The sequence below is a fragment of the Cryptosporidium parvum genome, chromosome 7 (assembly GCF_000165345.1).
Source record: "Cryptosporidium parvum Iowa II chromosome 7, whole genome shotgun sequence".
In the NCBI taxonomy this organism is placed as follows: Eukaryota; Apicomplexa; class Conoidasida; order Eucoccidiorida; family Cryptosporidiidae; genus Cryptosporidium; species Cryptosporidium parvum.
In genome coordinates, this window is record NC_006986.1 from 756,341 (window position 1) to 776,696 (window position 20,356).

The 20,356-nt window shown below is 30.8% G+C and overlaps 12 protein-coding genes across 12 annotated transcripts; 7 read left to right on the forward strand and 5 right to left on the reverse strand.

Annotated features, from left to right (window-relative positions):
* Nucleotides 1-644: 644 nt before the first annotated feature.
* On the forward strand, nt 645-2,510 carry cgd7_3290 (cleft lip and palate family of eukaryotic membrane proteins (potential transporters) with 9 transmembrane domains; the record flags this gene model as incomplete). The annotated part of the gene is made up of 1 exon (XM_628491.1): nt 645-2,510. The coding sequence occupies one exon, from the start codon at nt 645-647 to the stop codon at nt 2,508-2,510; it is 1,866 nt and encodes a 621-aa protein (XP_628493.1).
* A 111-nt stretch (nt 2,511-2,621) lies between these two features.
* On the forward strand, nt 2,622-3,458 carry cgd7_3300 (conserved hypothetical protein; the record flags this gene model as incomplete). The annotated part of the gene is made up of 1 exon (XM_628492.1): nt 2,622-3,458. One exon carries the CDS (start codon nt 2,622-2,624, stop codon nt 3,456-3,458), a length of 837 nt encoding a protein of 278 aa, XP_628494.1.
* Nucleotides 3,459-3,569: 111 nt separating this feature from the next.
* On the reverse strand, nt 3,570-3,866 carry cgd7_3310 (hypothetical protein; the record flags this gene model as incomplete). Its single annotated transcript, XM_628493.1, has 1 exon — nt 3,570-3,866. A coding segment is annotated over one exon (297 nt), but the record flags the coding sequence as incomplete, so codon positions are not given.
* Nucleotides 3,867-4,130: 264 nt separating this feature from the next.
* cgd7_3320 (RING finger protein) lies at nt 4,131-6,752 on the forward strand (the record flags this gene model as incomplete). Its single annotated transcript, XM_628494.1, has 1 exon — nt 4,131-6,752. The coding sequence occupies one exon, from the start codon at nt 4,131-4,133 to the stop codon at nt 6,750-6,752; it is 2,622 nt and encodes an 873-aa protein (XP_628496.1).
* Nucleotides 6,753-6,841: 89 nt separating this feature from the next.
* cgd7_3330 (Ced12 family of proteins that are conserved throughout eukaryotes) lies at nt 6,842-7,993 on the reverse strand (the record flags this gene model as incomplete). Its single annotated transcript, XM_628495.1, has 1 exon — nt 6,842-7,993. One exon carries the CDS (start codon nt 7,991-7,993, stop codon nt 6,842-6,844), a length of 1,152 nt encoding a protein of 383 aa, XP_628497.1.
* Nucleotides 7,994-8,244: 251 nt separating this feature from the next.
* On the reverse strand, nt 8,245-8,790 carry cgd7_3340 (hypothetical protein; the record flags this gene model as incomplete). Its single annotated transcript, XM_628496.1, has 1 exon — nt 8,245-8,790. The coding sequence occupies one exon, from the start codon at nt 8,788-8,790 to the stop codon at nt 8,245-8,247; it is 546 nt and encodes a 181-aa protein (XP_628498.1).
* Nucleotides 8,791-9,092: 302 nt separating this feature from the next.
* Nucleotides 9,093-11,054, forward strand: cgd7_3350 (eukaryotic DNA topoisomerase I; the record flags this gene model as incomplete). Its single annotated transcript, XM_628497.1, has 1 exon — nt 9,093-11,054. A coding segment is annotated over one exon (1,962 nt), but the record flags the coding sequence as incomplete, so codon positions are not given.
* Nucleotides 11,055-11,083: 29 nt separating this feature from the next.
* cgd7_3360 (hypothetical low complexity protein perhaps membrane associated) lies at nt 11,084-13,579 on the reverse strand (the record flags this gene model as incomplete). The annotated part of the gene is made up of 1 exon (XM_628498.1): nt 11,084-13,579. The coding sequence occupies one exon, from the start codon at nt 13,577-13,579 to the stop codon at nt 11,084-11,086; it is 2,496 nt and encodes an 831-aa protein (XP_628500.1).
* An 87-nt stretch (nt 13,580-13,666) lies between these two features.
* On the forward strand, nt 13,667-14,617 carry cgd7_3370 (hypothetical secreted protein, signal peptide, possible transmembrane domain near C-terminus; the record flags this gene model as incomplete). Its single annotated transcript, XM_628499.1, has 1 exon — nt 13,667-14,617. One exon carries the CDS (start codon nt 13,667-13,669, stop codon nt 14,615-14,617), a length of 951 nt encoding a protein of 316 aa, XP_628501.1.
* A 731-nt stretch (nt 14,618-15,348) lies between these two features.
* cgd7_3380 (putative secreted cysteine rich protein, possible transmembrane domain near C, signal peptide) lies at nt 15,349-15,975 on the forward strand (the record flags this gene model as incomplete). The annotated part of the gene is made up of 1 exon (XM_628500.1): nt 15,349-15,975. One exon carries the CDS (start codon nt 15,349-15,351, stop codon nt 15,973-15,975), a length of 627 nt encoding a protein of 208 aa, XP_628502.1.
* Nucleotides 15,976-16,324: 349 nt separating this feature from the next.
* cgd7_3390 (secreted alpha beta hydrolyse, signal peptide, secreted patatin like esterase (ralstonia best hits)) lies at nt 16,325-18,709 on the forward strand (the record flags this gene model as incomplete). The annotated part of the gene is made up of 1 exon (XM_628501.1): nt 16,325-18,709. The coding sequence occupies one exon, from the start codon at nt 16,325-16,327 to the stop codon at nt 18,707-18,709; it is 2,385 nt and encodes a 794-aa protein (XP_628503.1).
* A 1,136-nt stretch (nt 18,710-19,845) lies between these two features.
* cgd7_3400 (hypothetical protein) lies at nt 19,846-20,283 on the reverse strand (the record flags this gene model as incomplete). Its single annotated transcript, XM_628502.1, has 1 exon — nt 19,846-20,283. One exon carries the CDS (start codon nt 20,281-20,283, stop codon nt 19,846-19,848), a length of 438 nt encoding a protein of 145 aa, XP_628504.1.
* Nucleotides 20,284-20,356: the final 73 nt, after the last annotated feature.

Here is a 20,356-nt window from a genome sequence, read left to right on the forward strand (position 1 = left end):
GTTTAATAATTATTATTCTTTACATATTTTTGGCTTAAAATAAATCCAATGCCAAAATTCAGTTTTGAAAAAATTTAATATTCATTAATTAATAGTATGAAAGGTTATACTTTCTTGCATAGCTAGTTATTCCGGTGCAAAATTCCAAAAATTGATAACAATTAAAGCAAATATACAGAGGTTGTAATATAAAACCAATAGTTATATTTTTTTTTAATTTAAGGTTTGAAAGCCGGCATGGTATAAAAAACGATAGGCCTAGCATTTCTTACAAAGAAAAAATGAATATAACTGTAAAATCACTAAATCTAGATAGAACCTTCTTGGCGAGGAATTCGATATAAAGAACATATACTTCACTTTGATAGTCTGGGACAGTAATAACTACTAGTGGAACAAAATTCACTTGGCATTTGGAAAACATTTCAAATCCTCGGAAAAAAAATATATAAACTTAAAAATTAGAGCGTAGATAAATAATTGGACCCAGTTTAATTATAGTAGAGTGAGAAGACTAATAAATATAAGAGAATGGTACGATAAATAAATACTTTAACTTTGGTTGTAGAAACAAAAATTTTAAATGTCTTTATTGCGGTAATTATTTTTATTTTTTTTACACAAGCTACCTTATTTACATTTAAATGCAAAACTCAGATATAAGCGGAACTACTTCCGCCAGAGCGGAAGAAACCCAGAATAGTTGGTTTTCTGGGATTCTAGGGACAGTTATAAGAGTGATATTTTTTCAAATTGTAATGAATTATTTTATGGGTGGGCATAAGAATGCAGCGATTAATAAAACCACTGGAGAATCAATAAAACCACTTGGTAATTATTACAAGCCAGGAAATATTTACGATTTATATGCTCACATAATCTTTGGAAATGAAGAATTTGTTTCAAATTTGAAGTTTGAATACCTTAATAAATCATCTATTTTATTGGAAGCAGCTAACATTATTAATATTACATCTGTAATTGAAGTTTGGAGAATTAGAAACCTTAAATACGACAATTCTGATGTTAATTTTTCCAAAAATATATCTTTTAATCTTCCAATGGAGCTTTTCAGGTATAACATTGAAGACATATCAAATACTTACAACGATATAAATGCTTTTCTTGTTGTTTCATTAATTGGCAAAGACAAAAATGATTTTGTTCCTATAAACTATGTTGATCTTACTAAAACAATGAATAAACTAAGCGATGAAGACTCTTTAATAAGTTTATTGGATTCTAATGATCAAAAAAGCATTGTGGACCAGCATGATAAAAAAGTAAAATATTGGAAAGATAATATTAATATTCGTGTAATATATGATAACCAGAATTATAATATTGGTCAAAGCAACGTACCACCTCTATCTTTCATGAAATATAATGTTGCAGAAGGTATTTACTTACCCATAATCTATCCGTCAGACTTCTGGTGTATTGAACGCAACTTTAAAATGTTAAATTCCACAACTATTAACCAGCCTTTCAACTTGACTCTCACATTCAATACATTTTCACTATTTAAATACACCATTCAGAGACAGATGATGGATACTTGGGAGCTTCAAAGCAGATACGGTCTAGGACAGAGTCAAAAAGACATTATGATGATTAAGAGAATACTAGTAGAAACTAATAAATACTATTTAATTTTTAGCCTGGCCTTCTTTATATTACATTCTTCCTTTCAGATGCTCGCATTTAAGAATGACATCAGCTTTTGGAATAAAAACGAATCGATGTATGGTTTGAGTGGGCTTTCGATACTTGCATCATTTATTTCTGAGTTAATTATTGGTCTTTATTTATTTGACTCGAATGAAACGAGCTGGATATTGCTTATTGAAATTTTTATCGGTATAGCCATTTCTGCTTGGAAACTATGGAAAACAAAGATATTTATATTGAGTGGAAGATTTCCTTTTTTTTCAATTAAAGATGATTCTGATGCTCATTTAGATTCTCCTGATGAAGGGACTAAGCTAAAACTGGAGCAAGAAAAGCTCTCGAGGTATTATGATTCAATCGCAATTAAATATATGTCAGTTTTACTTGCGCCTTGCATCGTTGGATATGCAATATACTCATTAAAATACTATAAATATAAGGGTTGGTACTCTTTCATTATTTCCACGCTTGCAGGTACAGTATATACCTTTGGTTTTATTATGATGACGCCACAACTTTATATTAATTATAAATTAAAATCCGTGGATCATTTACCTTGGAGATTTCTGGTGTATAAAGCGTTGAACACCTTTATTGATGATATTTTTTCATTTATTATAGATATGCCATGGATGCATAGAATGGCATGTTTCAGGGACGACATAATATTTATTATTTATATTTATCAGAGGTGGATATATCGTTCAAAAAAAGAATATCAAAGTAGTATTGAAAGAACGAACGCAAGTGTTATTGAAGGCAATGAAAAAGGTAATGATCATTCTTCTCTTCCCATAAATAAACCTAACGATCCTAATAAAAAGAGCAAAATAGAATAGTATTTTACTAGTTTATAATTAAGCAAAATTCCGCTCTAATTATGCGCCCTTAATTTTTATAAATTTGAAAATCTAGGCTATATTTTCTCAATTGTTCGATACGTAACATTTATGCAGAAAAAACCAATATTCCATAACTTTGCGTTTATACTTGACGTAATAAACTTCGCGACTGCATTATCATGGTTTTGTGCGTATTTGGCGTTGTTCCTCAAATTGAAACGCGAGAAAAACGTAGTTGGGCTTTCACTTCAAACAATACTAATGTTAGTTGTGGCTGAATGCAACCACGTATTAATAACAGCTGTTCTCTCATCGCATTATCATGTTGAACTTGGGTTAGATTTTTACTTATGCGATTGCTCGACTGCACTTTTGTCCGCTGTCACATTCGCCTACATTTATTTTAACTTCTACGAAACATACGAAAGTAACAGAGACACATTTGGGTTGAATGTTACAAATTTCATAATTTGTTGGATTTCAAGAGCTGGTAGAAGTAATCATTTTATTCAAAAAAAGAGCAACAAATATTACCCAACTTCTCAGAAAATCTTTTGGTTGACTGTCTACATCTTAAACTTCTTTCTTGGATCAATAATATTTTTTTTAAGAAAATCCAGCTCACCTCCAATTATATCATTCTGGGAATCATACATGGATTCACTACTTTCCTTAGCTTTACTACCACAAATATTTATGTTTTATAACAAGAAACCGCGAAAAGTTTCTTCTCTTCTCGCCCATTTTGTTGCATTCATACTACTAGCAAGAGTATTTATGCTGTTCTATTGGATATTATATCCGTTATTTAAATTATCAATTGTTCCAGGAAGAAGACTTCATATTTTCTCGGAATCTTTAAACGTAACTTTCCTAATGCATTTCATGTATTATTTTATAAGATCGAAGCTGAATGGAGAAAATGATATATTCTTACCATTATAGTCATACGAAGGATGTAATGATAAATTGGGCATATTAATAAATAATAGTTTTTATTTATAATTAATTTTTATTTGCTTTTTAACGGTTGACTTAACTGCATTAAATGCACACTTAACCACCATGCAATGTCATAATAAAAGTAACAAGATCTCCATCGCTTAAAGCGTAATTTTCTCCGCCTAAAATCTCCCAGTCGCAGTTGTTAACTAGTACAATAATTCCTGGTTTGATCTTTGACCCTGTCTCAATAAAATGATCTTTTCTATACTGAATAATATTTTCTTCTACATATAGAATTAGGCTCTTCATAGAACTAGATTTTAAGTTATTCAAATTAACCTCAACATTTTGTCTGTCGCCTGCCAGAACCTCCAATCCACCGGAAAATTCCACTTTTATTGACATTTTTTAGAGATGCAAAGAAAATGACTGTAAAAATAACACGACAGATACCTCCGCCATTTTCCCCGCGTAAAAATAGTCTCGATAATGCATGATCTGTGAATATTACGGCGACTAAACTAAAAATTAACAAAACATTAATATTTGTTAATGTTGTTCCCAAATATTATTTTATAATTAAAATGAACATTTATTGATCTCTTCTACCTTCTATTTATTTTTATATCAACTTGTACTAATTTATCCAAGTAACTTTGCGGATGAACAAATATGATAAACAATAATATGATAAAAAGAGAAGTTGTAAACGAGCGTAAGCAGGATTGTGAACATGGTTCAGACATTATAAATAATAAAGATAATATGTTTAACATTACAGTCAATACAGAACCATATGATGTATTAGAAAATGACATAATGAAAAACAAATCTAGAAAGGTAAATAATTCTTCAAAAAACGGTTTCGAGAGTACAAACATTTCTAATAAAATATTGTCCGAATTTACTTGTCCCGTATGTCTCGACTATTATATGTTGCCTGTCACAATTCCATGTGGGCATACTTTTTGTAGATATTGCATTACTCATAACCGCTTGTTGGGAAAAAAATGTCCAGTTTGTAGGCAACTAATAGGATACAACTTTAGAATAAACATGACGATCCATAACGTTATTGTTTCATTGGGAATTTTCAAACAAATAGAGAACTCTTCTCAGGATGAGAGACTTTATAACGAAATCCTACTTACAAACAACGAATTAATAGGTCAGAATCGTCCAAAATGGTGGCAATTATGCTTCTGCAAACCAATAATATCAGTTACATTATTTGCAAGAATAATTTCTGATGAAATACTAGGAATTGGGATAGTTTTTGCGGAAGACTTAACTCGATGTATTATTGACCATCTATCGAAGTTGTCATCAATAATACAAGATAAAAAATTAAAAAGTATGATATGGTCGAACGGTATTTATATGATTGGGCCATTAGAAGTTAATTTATTAACAAAGTGGATGGGTTGTCCGCCTCTGCCTTTTAAACTTGATGACAAAGAAACCGGTAATTTGGAAAAAAATTCTGATTTTACTCTTAATAATAATGCAATATTTAAAAATCAAGTTAAAAAATGGGTGGAAGAATGCATCGCTTTAAAACCTACAATTTTAAATATTGGCCAAAGCCCCTTTACTAAAACAAGTACATACCCTATATTACGTATACTAAGCGATAGAATACATCGTGTGGAATCAAAAATATATGACTTAGGAGCTCTTAGGTCTCCTCTTCCTTGGGATCTTGGAAGGCATTCTAAATCTACTATCCAAGTTTCTCACTCGTCTGTAAGTACAAATCACTTATTAATAGTAAACATTAAAGAACACGACCAAGTTGCTCAAGAATTGAAATACAAAAGTAACACTTCACATAAATTTGATGAAAGCTCTCCAATCGAAAAAGATTGGGGTATTGGGGTAATAGACTTAGGAAGCAGTATTGGAACAATGCTAAAAATTCAACCCAAGCACCGACTTGCAACAGATGAAGTAATTCACTTGGCGGATAGAGTTGAAATAATTGTTAAAATTCGAAAAATAGAAGAAATAACGAACGAAGATAATTTAAATGGCGATAGCAGAATATTAATTAATGAATGGAAAAAATTACGTTGGAGTAATAAATTAAATTTAGTTATAAACATTGATGATTATAACAAAGGTGAACATAAAACCATTAATAGAGCTAAAAATAGTGATTTTGAAGACTTGTTTGGGATCTGCAATGACAAAGATAAATTAGATTCAAGTGAACTCTCGCAAGAAAGCAAAATTGTCCAAGTTCCTTTGGAGGAGTTGGAAATCGAAGAAATTAAAGAGTGCTTAGAAGTTTATATTCCAATTGGGTCAAAATCTTTTGTTCCATGTGAGGGGGCAAAAAAAACAGAAAATGGCATGTACTGGTCCGTAATTGTTCATCCTTCTGGGATGGTATTTGGCCGAGGGAAAAATGGAGCTCTTGGTTTGAGAAAAGTAGAGGTTACAGAAAGTAATGGATATATTAGCAGAGAACATTGCATTTTTTACTATTCATCCATAAGAAATAGGGAATATGAAGGCCTTGACTATTTGAGTAGATCTAATGGATGCTTATCAAATTGGTTTGTTAAAGACGTCTCAACATCTGGTACATTTTTGCGTTTAAAACCATTTAGCTATCCAGTTAGAGTATTGCCCGGTATGGTTCTTAAAGTAGGACAATGTAAGATGGAAATATTGCCATATATGATTGGTGCTTTGTATTCTGGACAACCAAATAGTAGTGTTAGAAACAATTCCATCAATCTAGTGTCTCAAGACTTCCAACCAATTCAAACAAACTTAACTGAAGTTGAATCATCACAAACTCATGTTTCAAACACGAATCAAATTCCAATTCCTTATTTAAGCAACAGTGCCTTATTTACTCAAACCCTTAACGATCAATATTTATCTAATATAAATAACAATGTGATTGCACAATTAAATATTTTAGCTGCATATAATTATATTAACAGCTCATCTATAACGAATTTGGTTAATTCTAATAACATCGTCGAATTTAATAATCAAACTTATGAAGATAGAATAATTCAAAGACAAAATTCATCTTTTGATAATATTATTTTGCAGAGTATATTAAGAAATTCAATAGTAAATAACAATATATTGTCTGCCGGCCACTACTTAGGAAATATTCAAACTAGTGAAGATAATTCTATTACTGGTGGGTCAATCGGCTCTCTGGAGGTAAATAGCATATTAAATTATGATAGAAGGCCAAGGGAACCAAGAGTTACACAAGAGGTGGATGTTTCGTTCCAAATAGAAAGTTTTGAAAATGAAGATTGTTAAACGATATTAAATTATTCAAATTGATTTTATATATTCAAGTTATTTACTGTAATTTAGCACTTGTTAATTACATACTTCTAAGGTAGATTCTAATAGTATTTTTCTAAATTACAAATTTGTCTAAACTCAATTATATCTTTTGGAAGGTTTTCAATAGTCTCTGCCATTACTACTTGAACATTTTTAAGAACTTTATCGAATTCTGAAATTGCAACTTTATGTCCTAAGAATTTTACAATATCCAGCCACTCTGCATGAAATCGTATTGCACAAACACTGAAAAGCTCAGAAATTGTATTGAAAGAAAATTCATTGGTTAGTCTCATAAAATTTTTCATTGCTTTCCTGCTTGCTGAGACATTTGGAACTCCAGGAATCTTATATATACTTGGAATAAAATTAAGATAAAGGCATATCATAATTGAAACGTTGATTAGCGCTGTAGAAAGCGGATATGAAAAATTCATTTGATCAATTTGCGAACTATTGCTTATTTCGCTAATAGTTGACCTTAACTCTGTAACTTTTGGTAATAACGGCTCGAAGTTACTACCAAATTCTTTTTTTGAATCTTTCATATTTATTGGAGTGGTGATAATACTTAAATTACTAGATGAAGGCTGAAAGTTGTGTGGGGTTTCAAATGGACTCATCATGCCATTAATTTTGTGGGAATTGATAATAGATCTTTGAATGCTATGCTGGTGTGAGTATTTAATTTTTTCACTCGAAGAAAACCTTTGGGATTCTTTAAGGATCACTTTAAATATATTCCTATAATTTTCCGCAAAATAGACCAAATTTTCTAAAGTTAATAATTCTGCACATTTAAAATCGAATCTTGGATCATCATTTTGGAACCCTAGCAGCCTCCAGTTACTCGAAATTCGATTTATTTCTGGATAATCCGGATATGCTAACGCCCAATAGTCTTGAAATAGCTGCTCATGATTGGGATCGGCACAATTCAAAGAAATTAGGCATTTATTGCGTATATAGTGTAATAGCTTTCTTTCTTTTGATAGTTTCCAAAACCGATTGATGATAGATATTTGTATTTTATTATATATTGTTTTTCCAGATTTTTCTCTCCTTAGCTTCTCTTTAATTATATCTTGAAATGATCCATCCACATGGATTTCATATGAATTAATGGTTATATCGGGAATAAATGAGTTTTTCGTGGTAATATCATGGAAAACACTAGGTATTTTCCCTTTAACAGTGTCTGGATGTGGCATTAATAACAATTCTAAAATTATTTGACCAGTCCATTAATGCATGCAAATTCTTTTTAGTGTGGAATCAATGGTGTGGCGCAAGGTCTATTATCTGTAAAAAATTGTTTCAAAAACAAACATAAATATATTAAGTTGGTGATTTATTTTATTTTATTATTATTTTTTAAAATCATACTTAAATTACAAACATAGCATGTTATTTTATCTAGTTTTGATTAAATTTCACTATTAAAATAATAGAAGTGCCACATCTAAACTTTATCTGTAACCTTTTCAAAATTTTCTTGGTTCTGAGTCTCTAGTCTTTGATAGAAGGAGAATGCAACATATGAAAATGCAATTCTAGATAAAGTTAAGCATGTTGCATTTATTAAAAAAACGGCCCAGGCGGGTAAGTTTTCGTCGTACATCGCAGATTTAAAATAAATGTAAAATATTATCGACATTCCAAAAGATGTAATCGACTCTAATATTAATCTTAAAATAGTATAGACCACGTAATATTTCATAGTAGAATTGTTATTCTTTGTAATCGAATAAAAACCAAGAAGCCCGAACGATGAACATATGATCGAAAAAATGACGAATATTGTACTAACTGTAGCCGACGATGCAATGTCATACGAAGCTTGAATAATAGAGCTAAAGTCAGAAATGCAAACGATATAAAGTGCAAGCCTTGCAATATCTTTTGGTAGTGGTTTTATACAGTTAGACATTGATAAGCCATAGGATGTATTTTTTGACGATAAACAGTCTCTATCTTCCATAATTTTGTTTCCGTATTTGCTCTCCATTGTTTTAACATATATTTCTCAGATAAATATGTTAGATATATTTATTTATAACTTGTATATATACATGCAAAAAATTGTATACATATTTATTTATTATATATTAATTTAATAGTATAATATATATTTAAAATTAAATATTTTTAAAGTTAATGAGATTTAAACGATAAGAAAGTTGATTTTTAGAAAGGGTGATCGTGTGCAGAATATCACACATTAAAAGTAATTTAAAAATTTTCATTGCCCATTTGTTTGGCCATGCATTTATCATTTTTTTTTCTAGTTTAAAGCGCCATGGTTGATAAATTGAATTAAGTAATTTAATTCAAATTGAGGAAAATATGGCATCAGCTACGGATTCATCGTTGAGCAATACGAACAAGCGGAGGAAAGTTATGAAGAAAACAGAGATGGATTATGAGCCTCTCAATAAGTGGTGGGAAAGACCTCCGAAAGAAGAGCTTGGAATTCAATGGGAATATCTTGAACACCAAGGCGTGATGTTTGCTCCACCATATAAAGTTCATAATGTACCATTAGAATATAACGGCGAACGGATTCAACTTCCTCCAGAAGCGGAAGAAATCGCGAGTTATTGGTCAGTCATGAAAGATACAGAGTGGGCTCAAAAAGAGAAATTCAGTAATAATGTAAGGAAGGCATTTATGAACTCTATACCGGTTGGTGACAAACTACATAATAATCTGGAATGGGAAAAATGTAATTTTGATATTATAAAACAATATTTTGAGGATGAGAAAGAGGCTAAAAAAAATTTATCAAAGGAAGAAAAGGAACTCCAGAAAAAATGCAGGGGAGACCAGGAATCTCCATTTGTATATGCTCTTGTTGATTGGATTAAAGAAAAGGTTGGAAATTTCAGGATTGAACCACCTGGTCTGTTTAAAGGCAGAGGAGAACATCCAAAGTCCGGTATGTTGAAGAGGCGGATATTTCCTGAAGATGTAACTTTGAATATTGCGGAGGATGCACCTGTTCCAAAGGTACCTAATAGTATGAAAGGACATGCTTGGAAGGATATATTCCATGATAATACAGTTACTTGGCTCGCGTACTATAGAGACTCTATAAATAATCAATTTAAATATATTTTCCTTTCTGCTTCAAGCGGGTTTAAAGGGATGAGCGATTATAATAAATACGAAAAGGCAAGAAAGTTAAAGGACCATATTGATGCAATACGCGATGATTATAGGAAAAAAATGACAAGTGGAGATATCACTCAGAGGCAGCTTGGAACAGCAACATATTTGATAGATTTTTTAGCTTTGAGAGTCGGAGGAGAAAAAGATACAGATGAGGAAGCTGATACTGTTGGCTGCTGCTCATTAAGAGTAGAACATATTACATTTAATCAACAAGAAAAATCAATTACTTTAGATTTTTTGGGCAAAGATTCAATTCGATACTATAATACTGTCGTTATTGATCCCTCAGCATTCAATAATTTGACAATTTTCTGCAGAAACAAGGATAAGATGGAAAATGTCTTTGATCAGATTAATATGAGTTCCCTAAACCAATATCTAAAATCTATTATGCCCGAACTTTCTGCCAAGGTATTTAGAACATTCAATGCATCAATTACATTAGAACGTGAACTTTCAAAAATTTCAGCAAAGTCAGCTGTGAAAAGTGAAAAAAGAACCAAAATGGAACTCGAATCATACTTAAAAGATGAACTTAATTTATCTAATTTTAATAATGAAGTGGATATTACCAATGTTAACGATATTTTAAGATTTTACAATGATGCTAATAGAGAAGTTGCGATATTATGTAACCATCAGAGATCAGTTCCCAAACAACATGAATCTTCCATGGAGAAAATGATTAAACAACAACAGGAGTTAGAAGAAGATTTAAAAATTTGTGAAGCATTCCTCAAGATTTTGAAGAAAAATAACAAATCTGTTACAATAAGTGACTTGCCAAAACTATCTACTGAGGTATCTTTCAATGGAAAACAGAGAAAATACCCAATAAACTTGAACTCAAGTTTAGATGTAGTGCAAAAAAAAATAGATTCTATTAAGAGCAAAATTTCAAATTTGTACTTAAAGATCAAAATAAAGGATGATAATAAGACTGTAGCGTTAAATACATCGAAGATTAACTATATGGATCCCAGGATTTCTGTTGCATTTTGTAAGAAATACGATTTACCAATCGATAAAATATTTAATAGGAGCTTAAGAACAAAGTTCCCTTGGGCAATGTATACGAGATCAGATTTTTCATTTTAATGAAATAGGTTTTTAAATATGATTCGCGTTCATTTATAATACATCTTTCTTCTGTTTGGTTTAAATTTTATTATTCGATTACACATATTTAAGTATTGTTTTTCATTACTTGATTTTAGCTCAAGTTTATTTGTGGTTTTCAAATTTTGATTATGATCTATAACTTTCATTGCAGTTAATGACTCATTCATGGTATTTTTTTTTTTTAAAGTGCTAATTTTTAGCAGTGCTCTGTTTTTGTAATTTGGTCTACTATTGATTAAGCATAAATTACTTTTCACATCCTTGATAACATTAGTTAAAAAGTCAAAATTATTTACGGAGTTGCATTTTTCTAGCAATTCATAAAAAACTCTATTTGCATCAATCAGTTGAACACCAGTTATTCCATTTTCTATTAATTTTGAGGCAAATTCATCTCTTAATTGGTTGTTCGGCCCATATAATATCCAAATACATGGTCTTTGTTGGATTAATAATGCACGCTGCCTTCGAGTAGCAAATTCTAAAAATTGACAAATTACTTGATTATTTATACGATCCTTTTCATTCTCAAGAGGAATTTTTACGATCCTAGTTGTTTTCAAACTTAAACGCAATATTGGAAGCAATATTATAGATAAAAGTTCTTCATCAAAAAGAGTAGCTAATTCATAATCAATATTTTTGTTACTTAATTCTTTAAGCTTGATTAACTCTTCTAAGCTACCCAATCTATTTATGACCCTGTCTAAATCTAGACTCATTGTATTATCAAAATAAAAGCTTGATAAAATATCTATTAATACAATATCTTTACCTGAAACAATATTTACAATACCGTCTAAACATTTTTTATTTTTTATTGAAAAATCGTCATCGTAAAATAATAACTCCCTTGGTTCAATAAAATTAATACAATTGTTTGGGTGAATGCTTTCAAAGCTAGAATGCGATTCAAAACTATCTAGGTTATTTATGATTCTCTTTTGTAACGAAATAGGAGTGGACATAAGTAAGCTTTCCATCGCAAGAATTACTTGGAAAAGATCTAAAAACAACGATTTTTTTTCTCCAATAAATTCATCAAATGAGCTCTGTTGAACTGACATGAAAGAATCTGTACTTTCTGTATTATTATTTGATATCAAGAATGGATGCAATACACTGATGATGCCAATACGCACATTTAAATCCAAATCTAACTTAAATCTGTCTGTACATATTAAGTAAATATCATTTTTTAGTTTATGCTCCAACGACTTAAGAAATACAATTAAAAACGTAGATAACTGCAAAGAACTTCGAATTTTAGGGAAAAATGGAGGCTTATAATCTATATCAGAACTTGAAAATATTAAATTTAACCAAAAAAGTAATACATTCTCAATTTCAATAAAGAGAGAGCTTCCACAAGTAATGAACACATTACAAGACCAAATATTTGATCCGATACTTTTTTCAATTTCATCAAAAATATTAGGAATGTGAAAATAACCAAATGAGTGAAATTCATTGCAAATAATTAATATTTGTTCAATTGCATTTATTTTTACGCTGGGGTTTTGATATATTGGCTTAAATTCATTATTTTCAAAATATTCTGGAACACCAACTTTTAAATTATTATGAGAAATATTATTAAATACGCTTATTTGCATATTTTCAGTAATATCTTCGCAATTTAATTTTTCAACTTCGCTTAACTGGTCTGAAATGAAATAATTGTGTAAAATCCCAAAGATTGTATTTTCATTACTTACTTCAATAATTTCGTGATCCTTCCAATTTTGTTCTGATTTGCAAACATTATTTCTATTCAATAAATCTTTACAACTATTAAATAAATTTGGAAGAATTAAAAATTTTGCCCATCTATTAATTATTTCAATTGATAAAATGATATGGTAGTTTATTGGAATTGGATTTTTTTTAAGAAAAGCTAAACAACCAATAATTTCATGTATTCCTTGTAGGTAGTTGAAGTTGAGATATTCACATACAGTGATTGTAACAAAAACAAGTCTATCGACAAAACTAAGTTTTGAAATGTATGGAAATGAATCACAGCTCAGGAGTGTAAGCATTTCATTATAATCTTTACTTGAAGCATTGAAATTAAAATATTGTTTAGCATGTTCTAAAAAACTGTCAATACCATAGAAATCTTTCGGTATTTTTGGAAAAGATAGTTTTTTCTCATGAATATTCGGCCTAAATCTCTCGAAGTCGTATCTAATTATTTTATTGTTTGGATTTTTTTTTTCTAGCTCAATAATTATGGTTTTGATGCAGGCATGTCCGTTTTCTTTATTCAAAATATTATTTGAAATAAATTGATTGATTGATTGGATTTTTTCTAATCTAACTTTAAATAAGAAGCACCATATTCTATAGTCAAACCAGAAATCTTCAATAGAAATGCCAATTATATTATTAATTTTTTCAGAATTAGATTCATCACTTGAATCAATTAAATGCCTTGCTTCTTCAGACTTAATTTTTTTGTTTTCAAAGTTGGGGGAAGTTTCATTTTGTGTATACATATCTTAAAAAAACGAAGTATTTGTGAAAAGTGAGCATTCGTTTAGAATTTATTTTTTACATGTCTAGCGCCAGTTACTCGAAAAAAAATGATTTTAAATCAAACAAAACACATTTACATAATGAACAAATTGCTTTTTGCGATAATATTAGTTTCTTATATCTATAAGTTTGCAAATTGCTTTATTTCATCATTCTCCGGGCCTTTTATGCTGTTTTATTCAGTTTTGCGTACAATAGATGGGATGGCGGAGAATATACAACACATCAGTAATTCAATGGATTTATCGCTACAGTCATTCTTATCCACTCAATTTCTCAGTAAAATCAGCGATAAAGTTGATAATCCAATTGTTATTGGTGCAGATTATCATGGGTCGGTTTCCCCTTGCGAATTAGATTTTCATCCTTTAATATCTAGTAATATTTTTATCGAAAGATCAATTGATAAAAATAATACAAACTATTTTCAGGTGATAAATAACTCGTCTATAGTTCTACCCTTCACCAATAATAAAAATATTCAAATATTTGAAAGCACAAAGTATAAAACAGAGAATATTGCAGGCTTCGACTCTTTACTATTCAAGAGAATGGATGTAAATTTGGTAAATAAACAAAATGACATAAATAATGAAAATAATTATAGTACGCTATTAGAACCGTTCCATTATGGTACAAAGATGGTCAGTACAGAATTTAAAAACCAAAATGGAAATGGCTACGTAAACGATCTTATTCTCGCAACTAAAATCTTCAATCCATTGCAGAACTTTGAAATAAATAATAAAAACATCAACAACCAAAATATACCAACTCGTTTGGGAAAATCTATTTCAAGCAATGAAATATTTTATAATCATCAATATGAGCTTCGAGAGACAGAAAACACTGAATTTGATTTAAATTCATTTAGGCTATATACATATTATACAACACACTATCTTTTTCAGATTACAAGTATTTTCTCGATGGGTATTTCATTGCATTCTCAATATAGACGTAAGTCTAGACAGAGAAAGTTGCATCTAGTAAAATAGTTAATATTTTATGATAATTCTATAAATTTAACGGTAACATTCCAATATAATTCTAAATTTCTTTTTCTTTTTATCAGGTGATTTTTACAACCTTTTCTTTGACATAGTTGACTTTAAATTCTTTGTACGTTTTCCAATTAATAATACTTAAATACCATAAATATTTGAAAGGGTCTTTTCACTTATAGGCATTTGTTCTTAATATGATGAATATGGTTAGAATGCTGTACAATTACTTCAGCTAATTGTTGTACAGAAACCGATAAAATACATTCCAAATAATCTGGTTCGATTACCTCAAAGTCATTAGCCAGATAAGAACACTATGAACATACAATTTATAATTAAAGTCACTAATTATTCTAGATATAAGGTATTATTTGCGTAATCTTATAGCTTTAGGTTATACAGATTAATATAAATCTTGTTTCTATTTTCAAACCAAACATTGAAAGTCTCGTTTTGCAAATAGAGGACAAAAAATAATTCTTAATTAAAAAGCTAGCTGATACATGTATCAATCTGTGGTACTTAAATAGATTAAATAATCAAAGTTCTGCTTAGGCATTGATAGGGCGGCATAAGTGCATCTAAAGTAAAACTTATTCAATAAACTGCTAATTTGCAAGTCATTGGCGGGATTATATACGATACTCTCGAATCCAAAGTCTATACCCGTTCATTAAAAGTAAAAGTAAAATCAGAATTTAGATTTGGTTAAGTAGATATAAATGAAATTCTATGCGCGTTTAATTATTCTACATTATATATATTTTGTTGAAATAATAAATCATATTTTCGTAGAAGCATTGGTTAATGATGCTATTTGTAACGTTGCTTCTGGGATAATGGTAAAGGAAGCGTGCAGCGCTGTAACTAATGCAGCATGTAGTACTGTAGGAACAGTGGCATGCCAAACAGCAGGAGACATAGCCTGTCAGGCAATGGGAGAAGCAATCTGCCAAACTACAGGTAATATTGCATCAGATGCAGTGTGCCATACTGCATGCCAAATAGCATCAAATACAGCAGGGGAAGCAGTGTGTAATATTGTTTCTCAAATTTCCTCAGACTCAGTATGCGCTACTGCATGCCAAGTTGCCAGCACAGTAATAGGGCAGTCTTCTAGTGACATTTTAGCTGGTTTCGGAGCAGAGATCACAAGCTCTTTAATTTCAAAAAGTGCAAGCAGTCAACTAATGGCGGCATCAGCGGCTGCAAACTCTGTAACTATTTCAGTGACTATTTCCACAGTAATGTCTATTCTACAAGTGATGATCTCTTTATTTGGAATGGGTTTTAATTTATATACTCATATCAGGTCTTTAAATGCTAGAAGACCATATTATGTTCGTTAAACAAGAATCTTTGGATAAGAAAATTTTTAAATTGATATCACAATGGCTAGAACTCATAATATTAGAGGGGCGATCACTTATTGGTCCCTAGAAATAAATTACAATATATAAATGACATGTTATTTAGTCTTTGATTAGTAGAGAATTTAATTTAAACCATGCAATATTTCTTTATTATTATTTTTTTGACATTAGTGCGGATTCAACGACAATACATAGGCAAGATAAGAGTTACCGCTTTGAATTTTTCTTTTTCATGTGAGTCTAATTAGTAAAAAAAAAAAAAGAAAAAGGAGAAACTATTCTTATGCGCTAATGCGAAATTCAATAAAATTGTTAATATCTAAGAATGCATATACTCCAGCTTTTTTTTTTGTGCCTTTTTATTGCTTCATACTCAGCCCTATGTAAATTTTCGAAGAAAGGTATCCCTATTCCTAACAGACATCATTTAGAAGATGCTCATAATAATATATGCTATGCATTAATTATGTCATCTGGCTCAAACAAAGGTCCCTGGCAGGCAGGCGTCGTACGCGGTATTGCTCAAAAATACCATGATAGTGGAAAAAAACTAAGATGGGATCTTGTAGGCGGAACTTCTGTTGGGGCAATAAATGCATTGGCTTCTCAATTTTATCCTCCTGGCGAGGAGTTGGCTTGGACCACTGAACTTGTCATACTTTGGAAGATGGCAAGACAAAAGGATATTACGACATGCAAAACTCCTTTAAAAAAAAACTATGCAAGGTGGGCAGTTTCATTTCTTAAAGGTTGGATTAGCTCTAGAAATCCATTTAGGTACTTGTGCGATAATTCTCCTGCAAGAAAGTTATTAAGGGAGCTGTTTTTACATAGAAAACATAAACAAAGACTTTTCTTCACCAACACAATGCGTTACACGGACAGAACTGCACACGTATTTACTGAGCAATTGGAACTCGAGGAAATAATAGAGGCAGTAATAGGTTCAGGAACAATTCCAGGCATATTTCCAATCAAGTATTTGAGAAACCTTGGCTATCATGTTGATGGTGGTTTTATTGCTGCTGGCGACCTTGAAACTGCAATTAAACGATGCATCGCAGTTGGAAAGGCTAAAACTCCAAGAGATGTCGTTATTGATTTTATATCTGCAGAAGAACCACGCGAATTAAAGAGGAACACATCCTTTTTAGAAGGAGAGGATCATAGAAGTCCCCACCAACTTCCATTATACTATATTGTTTTACAATCATTGGGAATTCTTTCAGATATGGTTTCATCAACATCTGTAGTTAGACAGATTATTTCCAAATACCCTGATGTAACTATCAGATATCTGATTCAGCCAAATGAGGAGGCTCTTATGTGGATACCAGGAGTGATGGTTGATTTTTCACAATGGAAAAAGATGCATAGGGTTATAGAAGCAGGGTACAAATCTGGCTATAATGCGCTTCCAATTACTGGTGAAAAGCTTAAAACCATTATGGAACCTGCAGAAACACATTTTCATCCACCAGACCCTGCCGATGTTAGCTCAATATTAGAACAATACTATCAGGAATGCGAGGCAAGAAAGATATCAAGCGGTTTTAGACCTATGGGCTTAGATGACGTTACTCTTTATCTATTAACTTCAAATGTAGAAAAAGCTATTAAGACGGTGTTTACTGAAGTTTCGCCATATAAAGATATATTTCCATATAAAGACTCTATAGCTTTTGCCACATTTATGGGTCCTTTTTTTATTACTAAGAGGTGCATTGACTTGATGCACTATTTTGCGCTTGCAAGAGGAGTAAGATCTCCCACTCAAAGCCAGTTTTACTCTTGGGTTGGCAAGTTGTGCAACATTATTGCGTCAAAAGTTAATGAATACAATACGGGCGAAATTCGTAATCTCTCCAAACAATATTTCGTTGAAGAACTTCCGATAACTTTGCAGGATCAAGGTTCTGCAGAAATTACTTATGAATTTGGCAATCAGTCAATTCACGATCTCTCTGAAAATTTTGTTGAAAATTCTTTGGATGATGGAAAGGATATTGATTCAGACAATATCGCTACTAAAATTAGAAATTTAATATATGCATTATCCAATGATAATAAACATATTATTGGAATGACATTCTTAGAGTTTACCAATACTAAGCGCTCGATTGCAGGACTTAGCCAATGCGTAAACATACTATTGAATGACTTGCAGGAAAAATTAGACCAAATTAGCCCTGGTGCAGCTTTAAGGCGTGCGCTCTTAATTAAGGAAAGAAAACTGAAGAATACACATCAGACACTTAATTCTTTCGTTGTGGTACTCAAATCTCTTAATGACGACATTCAAAGGTTAAACAAAACAATGATAACAATTGACTCATTTTTAAAATCATCTAATAACATTTCCAATAAAGCAACTAAGCTTTTGAAATATATAGAGGATAAACAAAAAAAAGGTATATTTTCGGCTAAATTTGAAGATGTTATTACATTACTATCTTTATATGAAGATTATGTTGAAAAATTACAAGGTATCCGCATTAAAGAAATTAACAGTCGTAGAATAATCGTTGACTCGAAACATTCGCAGTTAATTCTCGCAAGAATAATTATTGCATTACGCGAACAAAATGAACATTTTCCGAAATTGATTAATGGAAAATCTACAGAAGGAATTTCAGAGTCTATTAATAGATGTATCAGTATTGTTGATGAGCAGTATAAACCAATATTAGCAGCAAAAGATTCATCCTAGCTATATAATTGCCACTTTATGTTCAAAATAGAACTAGAAAATATATTTTATATAAACGTATGCCTAATGTTTCTATCTTTTCTAACTGCGCTCGAAGCTAATTTTTATCCTGGTATTGTACTATATCACTTCATTATTCGTTTGAGCTGTGAATAGCATTTAATTCTAAGTTTAACATTTCTGGTTATTCAGCGAGTGTTTGTAATATTGTAGTGCTATGTGCTACTCTTCTGTTAAAATTGCAATATTAAGCGATTTTTCAATTGCCATTTAAAGAATACAATTTACAAATAAAGAACAGCTGCTTTCAATAAGAAAATACGTAAGTACACAGCCAAAGATGCACGGCTATACTCTTTACAAAGTTATCGTTGGCATTCAAAGAAAATCGGCAAACTGTAAGCAATACACTTGAAAGATATAATTAACAGCGCATCTAACTGGGTGTATTCGCTTTTTGTTGTGGCTTTTCTGAGTACTTGCTTTCGAATCTAAACTCGAGGCCAGAAGTTTATATTGATGGATTGATAAATAAAATCAAACAGTAATAATTACATTATTTAGAGAAAAAACTACCTTGTAAAAACGATTTTGAGAAGATGAGAATTTTAAAATTGTCCGATAATTCTTCTGTTTCTGAAACTAAATGAGAAATCAACAAAAAAGTCACTCATACCAATTTAAAGTTATATATGGAAAATGATAAGATTAATAGGGAAGGAAAACCATTGTGTCAAAAATTGATTAACGAATATCACAACTTCAATCATTACAAATGATTAGCAAAGAGTGAATTTAATGAAGATACAATAAGGCTGATGTCAAATCTCATAACGAGTTTAATCAAAACTCGTTGAGGGAAAAAGTTATTGATATTCCACTTCCCCTAAAAATATTTTAAACACTACTGAGTAGCGTTTTTGATGATTTAAAATTCCCTAATTGGAGCAATAAATCAAGATTCAAACAATTTCCAGAAAGCCTTTTACTGCAGTATATCTATTCTTATTATCATTTTGCATGCAAGTATGATGAAGCTGGACAATTAGGTGGCGGACAAATAACTTAGATCTCTCCGATTAATTTGCACTGCTAATATACACTAGTTGCCTTGTATTAATTTAAATATCGATGGGCTAATCAATCAAATCAACTACGTGCGTTGTGTTTACATTTGTAATCAATTTAGGTGAAATAATAGTACTGCAACATTTAATTGATATTGAGTCGGTGCCATTTACTTCAATTTGGTTGTCTATTGAATAGTTTAAACTAATGAATACAGGACTGGATGATATGTGAATGGTTTGCTCTCTATATTGTTCTTTACATGCTCCATGGTTAATCTTCATATAGGCTGGCACAATAGAACTATTGAATTGTTTGTTAATTTCTAAACTTGAGAGGTTTCTCCTTAAGTTTGTACCTGATCTTTTTGTATTAGCGATAATATCTAATATGTCGTATTCTGCGAAACTTCCTAGTTGAATTTTATTGTGAATAGAATTAGCTTCAATTGTATCATGAATTAAATATAAAATCACACAAACAACTATATATTTAAATTCCATCATTGTGTTTGATAAATCTACAGTTTTTTTTTGCCATGTATGCCTGTGGGGTTATGCAAACGTGTGGGGATTCTAG